We start from the raw sequence: 6682 nt of genomic DNA, 5'->3' as shown, positions 1-6682 counted from the left end.
TTACCTATATTAGACGTAGTAGGGTTACAACTGACAATGTTCACTTTCCAGGTAAATGTCAACGATGGCGAGTCACCATATATGTAAAACTGTCATCTGCAAATTTCGCTAATCCGGCCGTGAGGTCACATTAATCCCAACTAATCCACCGATCTAACAAAGATTATCCAGACCTTACTTATTGTGATGTGTGTTTGAGATGGTGTCCACGGATTTCGAACTATATAAGTGAGTCACCGAGCGAAGTTAAGACGGATATGACCGATGAGGGCTCCCTGTAGTGCAGTATCATCATACTTACGTGTCATAACTGAGGTGTTGTTGAAATAAATCAAACAAACAGGCTACCCCTTTTGCAATTGGTTATACATAGTGATACGTTCGTAGGTGGGTTCAAAACTGCACTAGCTGCGACTGGATCGTTTGATTTTGAAACTGTTGTATTAAACACGACTTACTGAACAGTATTTAATCACTGAGTAAATGTATTTATGTACCATTATAATAAATAGTATAATGCAATATATCAAATTCATTCTGGGTCCGCACCCAAAAATCAGAACCAATTGCAATTAAGATTCAAACCTGTTACTGTACTACTTATGGATACAACCTACCTCTTATTAACATGTACAGTATCTAATTATTGATATTCTATTGATCAACAAAATAATACTAAAGTTACAGCTAGTTCAGATTTGATAATACTTAGAATATTAAAATCCATATCTGTGTTTGATATAACTAATCAAATTTAAATCAATTGATCGTCTGAGCCATATATTCTATTTTCTGGTAAAATACTTTACGTGGGACAATAGCGAACTTGCAAACCAACCATTTTGAATGTTGCATCATGGGAAATGTGATAATAAATATTAATTAATTAGCATCGTAAACAATAATGTTACATTGTTTGTAACCACACATAATCAATTCATAGTCACCCTGACCATTGTGGGATGTTTTTTTTGTCGGTTGCTCCAGATTAGGTATTGTGATAACCACAGACAGTCCCATAGTCATTTGCGACTGAGCATGCTCAGTCTGGATTGCAAGTTCCCTATTCATCTTGATTTCATACAATTTTCTATTTTCAACCGATTCCACACATTTCAACCCGTTGTTAAGTAACTATACCTGAGTCATACAAAACGTGCCCATTTTATAATGAAATGTCCATGTTGCCTTTAAATCATCCAGCAGTGTGAATGGTCTGTGTTTGGCTAGCCTGGTTGCAATGTGGACACGCACCTCAGATCAAGTTAAACCAAGATTGGTTTGTTTACCAGCACATGGTCCATATCGTGCTAAATGTGTATGTAATAATATAGGTGTCTCAACATTCTCTCCTTATCTGAACCCAGTCAAGAAAGAATGCAATGAAAGAGACCTACAGTACTATACAAATAAAAGGGCAGTACTAGTCGTTTTGTCGTGGACTGTGATATGCCTATAGATAGAGTAATAGGTATACAACACTTTTAGGATTATGTTAACCATAATAGTATAATTGAATACACAGTTTTCCAGTGTTATTTTATTCATTGATGCATACCTTTATTGCATTCACAACGTTAACAGTTCAATTTCGTATCCAATGATTTTTCAACAACTTAATAATTAAGGAGTTAAGGAGCTTTTATTTTCAAATCATAATAGTAATTATGCAATTAAATTATTATGCAATTCTTTGATTTATATGTACAAGTGATTGTATTATCGGTGTTTGCATGCAATTGGTATATTCATTCAAGTGCAATCATGGCCGAAAGAAAAAAAATATAATTGCATATATGTATGCAAATGAGCGAGAGATCAGACTATATTCACGAGATCGCATGAAGTTAGGAATGTATTTGTGACGAAAGTTGGTTTTTGTGATCAACATATGTAATTTAATAACAGAACCGCAAGAGGTGTGAGTTATAGTGTGGGTACTCAGGAGTATTTGCCACCCGTACTTTCGATGTTTCTGATTATTATAACTTTCGCTATTTTTCTCGCGGTCGCTGAGACAACATCGCAAATGCCCTAAATTACACCATATTTGCACTCAGACGCCGACGTCATGGGGTTCTGTCATATTATTGAATATTCTTTGAATCTGTGTGAACCGATTTCAAACTAAACATTGTCCGTCTTCTTGCAGTAAAAGGTATAATTGAATTTTCCTGATTCTCCAGAATCGATACACTTGAAGCCATTCTCAGCAAGAATTTCGAGTGCTTTTTCCTGACCCCACATGGCTCCTAAGCCAAATCCGCCTTCCGTGTACAGTGACGTGGGCATGCAACGAAAGAGACTTACAGTATAAAGAAGTGGTGCTAGAGGGCGGTCTATATTTTCAGCGTGTTTGGTATGGCCGGCAACATCTTCCATGATGAAATATCCATCATCTTTGACAAGTCTCCTGATTTCTTTGAGAAGTAGGTCAGGTCTACCGACGTCATGAATGACATCCATGACGTAAACAATGTCAAACTTGGAATTCCAGTCCTGCGACATCACAGTTGCGTCACCAAGGTGAAAGGTCACGTTCGACAGCTGCATAGAATCTGCGCGAGATCTGGCAGCCATGATGGTTTTCTCATTTATGTCAATGCCATGAAATTGAGATTTAGGGAAATCACGTGCTAAATAGCAGAGTGCAGCACCACTACCACAGCCAACATCACAAACTGTAGATGAAGTTTCTTAAAAATGAAAAAAATATGTGTTACTACAGTATGGTTGGACATATATCAGTAGTACTGAAATTCATTCATTCATTCATTCATTCATTCATTCATTCATTCATTCATTCATTCATTCAATCATTCATCCATCCATTCACTTCATTCATTCATTCATTCATTCACTTTTTCATTCATGTATGCATCCATTCATCCATCCATCCATCCATTCATTCCTTTTTCATTCCTTCTTTTGTCCAATTTTTATTGTAATATTTATTCATTCTTCTGAACAACTATGTCTGTCAAAATTGAAACTTCAAAACATACCTTTATAATGATAGTACAGTATATATTCTTTTAAATCTTATTGAAACATTTATGCACAGTCACATGATCAGTTGTCGTACACCAGAATATATATGGATGAGATGTGTACAAAGCTAAAACTACTGCTACAGGTATACCAAGTAAACCTTTTTAACTTTCCACTCACCCAAAATGTTTCTGAATTTCTCCTTGTCGGTCATAAAACTCGGTGGCTTTTCTTTCAGTCGTCTAGTTGCAATGCCGTCAGACCAGGGTGGATGTAGTGTATACTTGGTGTAAGGCACACCTGTGGAATTATATTTAAGAGATGAATTATATATTGTTGTACAGTGCCAACACACACCAGCAGCTGGATTGTCATCTAACAGCAGTGTTACTTATAAATACAAAGAAAGGGGACAATTATTTGTTTTGGTTTGATTTGGCAAGGAGATGGTCCAGAGCTGCCTACATAAAATTAATAATCTTTATTTATACTGGATAGTTCTTTAAGCATATAAACACTTGTCTCCCAAGAAGTCCAGTGAGGGCCATCGCTCATGGGTTCAGTGTTAATGCAGGAGGAAACCGGAGTACCCGGGGAAAACCTGCGTCAAACTGAACGACACTCTTCTTACTTACAGCGTGGTAAATTTAATCGAACCCTGAATGGGGTTCGAACCCCGACCGCAGTGGTAAGAGGCAAGTGGTTTAACCACTCAGCCACCGACAACACCACAAAATTAACATAATCAAATAAGATTGCAAATGTGCCAAATAGGAAGACATGAAGGCGAGTATCAAGTGTGATTGTAAGCATCGTTTGAGTTGATTTTGTTGAGACCATTTAGTTTCATTTGACAGTGTAGGGAGGGGGGAAGGGAGGGAGGGGAGTCAGACAGGCAGGCAGGCATTCATGTATGTATGTATGTATGTATGTATGTATGTATGTTTGTATGTATGTATGTATGTATGTGTGTGTGTGTATGTATGTATGTATGTATGTATGTATGTATGTATGTATGTATGTATGTAAATCATTAGTAAATACGTTAATCATATGTTCACCAAGCCATCTACATACATATAGTTTGTACATTTTACCTTTTGGCCCATCTTTCTTGAAACAATTCAAAATTTCTTTATAAGCCTCGCACACCATAGGTACAGCTTCCGTCATTACCGCCATTGTACCTTCTCCACCATCAGTGCATACATGCCTGTGACGATGTTGAGGCAGAATATACCTTTCAGCATCAGAGTCTGACTCAATATCCACAATTCCACCAGTTACCATGGCACCCAACCATTCTCTAACATACCTGTGAGGAATGAGCTGGTTAGTTATTGTTTATCGAGATGAAATTCTTTGAAAATATTAAAAACGAGACCATGAGATCAAGCCATACATGAGATTTGAAGATTTACAAGTTTACAGACTCACTTCCAATTCTAATGTTATGCCTTAGCTGTCCTCTATGTGGTCACTCGTATCTACATATGGCCCGCAGCCTTCTTTAATGTCAAAATGTTATGAGCCATCAATATGAAATTTCTATGGCAACGTTCAAATGATTAAGTTGATGCAGACACTGTGACCACGCAATATGTCTCATACAATCATGCACTTTGCAGTTTCAGCTAACTGGGCCTTGCACGTGTTCTATTTAAACATCCAGATTTAAATAGTCTATTTGAACCGTGACTGTGGTGACCTTTGTGTTTGTTTCAACTGGTATGCAAGTACTCGGGTGCTGGAATGTCAGCCACAATATGTCGGTTATTTCAAAGCCGCGGCTATATGCTGCAGGGTAGGGCATAGACAATTGATGGCTTATCTCCCAATGCATTGCCTACGTGTGTACATGCGTTGTTGAGGTATTCATCCATGTCCTACGTAGTTATAACTGAATCACTGGGTCTGTCCACAGGCATTTGTTTCCCGAGTTATGGCTCAGAATATTTCTATCAGAATACATTAAATGACGATAATATCGTTAATATTGACGTATTAAACCAACACTATATGAAAGGGGTAAAATTACACTTGTTTCTGTGATCGCGCAGTTTCACTAAATGCGAAGGAAGACACAAGGTATGAAAGGCAGCCACCATTACCGTACGTAAACATGAACGTTCAACCGGCCGTTGTACTGGGCAAACATTTCGAAGATTTTACCTTCCGTCACTTCCTGGTTCCTAAATTTAATAATCTTCCGATAAATCGTGTCGTTGTTACAATCGGACCACGCTTACCAAAGATATCAACGGATTTCTGACGCCATGTAGGGGAATTGGAGCAGATGTTTGCCCAGTACAACGGCCGGTTGAACGTTCATGTTTACGTACGGTAATGGTGGCTGCCTTTCATACCTTGTGTCTTCCTTCGCATTTAGTGAAACTGCGCGATCACAGAAACAAGTGTAATTTTACCCCTTTCATATAGTGTTGGTTTAATACGTCAATATTGACGATATTATCGTCATTTAATGTATTCTGATAGAAATATTCTGAGCCATAACTCGGGAAACAAATGCCTGTGGTCTGTCCGAGAATTCAACTACATGTTATACGGATTGCAATGTTCATTATAATGATCACCGTTGTAGTACAGCCATGTACGCAGGCGTAGAAATGACCGATGTTGCATGCTAGTACCCCCCCCCCCCCCAAAAAAAAAAAAAAAAAAAAAAAAAATTGTACACCCCCGGTCGGTCTTCATATGACCGTAATACTAGTAAAGCTGGGAGAGGAGTTTGTGTCGTAATGCATTGTTCGTGTATCACGAATAGATAAGCATGGCAATAATGACTTTGCAATTTTACCAGACCCACCTTTCTTTCAATCCTGCAGCGTCTGCAATTTCCTGCGAAGTTTTTGGCACCTTAAACGTTGCCATGGTGTTAAAAAGACCAGTGGCTGATCCTACAGCTATACCAACTGATGTAAAACCATTGCTGACTATCTCACCCATTCGTTTTCCGAACGATTCGCTGGTCTCTCCGGTCGCCATTTTTGTGCATGCGTTTGTAATTGTAATGGATAGTCAGCTGTAGCGCTGTGTATTTACCCCGGACGGTTCCCTTTATCTCGTAGAGTTTAACAAACTATAACCTTCTCATGTGAACTTTGACCTTTAACCAGTCATACTGTATGGAAATACGTGATCCGATACAATGTACACAAGTCGTGCAATTTTTATCGATATCGTATTCTACCAAATTGTACAACGTAAACGGTACAACGTTAATGTCGAATCAGTTTTTCAATGATCGTATCAATGGTCTAGATTTAATAATATGCATTTCCAATATAACCACGTCAAAACAACACCCCCTCCCCACCCCACCCCACACAAACACAACAAATTTAGATCCATCAACCCGCTGCCGAAAAATTAAAGTCACGCGACGTGTAGATATATCAAAAAGCATGCCGTGTCCATGATATTGTTTACCCTCACCCCTATCGATGACTTACCAGCTTCTTTTGTTTTCAATCCACGTTTCATATCGATTGACTCGAACTATTTTCAATATAGAGTATTACCGGTAGAGAATATAACACGATATATACAACTTTTCACATGCGCAAAGGAAACTTTTTTTTTCAGTTAGAAACTTCATGTTTTTCTTTCCTTTTTTAATAATTCATCATGTAAATTATCATACAAAGGTCAAAGGTCAAAGATTTGCAAC

The 6682-nt window shown here is 38.0% G+C and overlaps 1 protein-coding gene across 1 annotated transcript; it reads right to left on the bottom strand.

Annotated features, from left to right (window-relative positions):
- Nucleotides 1–1728: 1728 nt before the first annotated feature.
- LOC144448527 (S-adenosylmethionine-dependent methyltransferase Rv2258c-like) lies at nt 1729–6011 on the bottom strand. Its single transcript, XM_078138795.1, has 4 exons — nt 5819–6011; nt 4089–4306; nt 3172–3291; nt 1729–2696 (listed from the first exon to the last, which is right to left on the bottom strand). The coding sequence occupies exons 1-4, from the start codon at nt 5995–5997 to the stop codon at nt 2128–2130; spliced, it is 1086 nt and encodes a 361-aa protein (XP_077994921.1). The 5' UTR covers nt 5998–6011; the 3' UTR covers nt 1729–2127.
- Nucleotides 6012–6682: the final 671 nt, after the last annotated feature.

The sequence above is a fragment of the Glandiceps talaboti genome, chromosome 17, assembly GCF_964340395.1.
Source record: "Glandiceps talaboti chromosome 17, keGlaTala1.1, whole genome shotgun sequence".
In the NCBI taxonomy this organism is placed as follows: Eukaryota; Metazoa; Hemichordata; class Enteropneusta; family Spengelidae; genus Glandiceps; species Glandiceps talaboti.
The sequence above is the reverse complement of the archived record's forward strand: the minus strand, read 5'-3'. Positions and strand labels throughout refer to the sequence as shown.

Coding starts and splice junctions, on each gene's coding strand:
- LOC144448527 (XM_078138795.1), bottom strand. CDS start 5,997: ATGGCGACCGGAGAGACCAGCGAATCGTTCGGAAAACGAATGGGTGAG. Junction 4,307..5,818: donor GCTGCAGGATTGAAAGAAAG/GTGGGTCTGGTA, acceptor CATTCCTCACAG/GTATGTTAGAGAATGGTTGG. Junction 3,292..4,088: donor CAAGAAAGATGGGCCAAAAG/GTAAAATGTACA, acceptor ATAATTCCACAG/GTGTGCCTTACACCAAGTAT.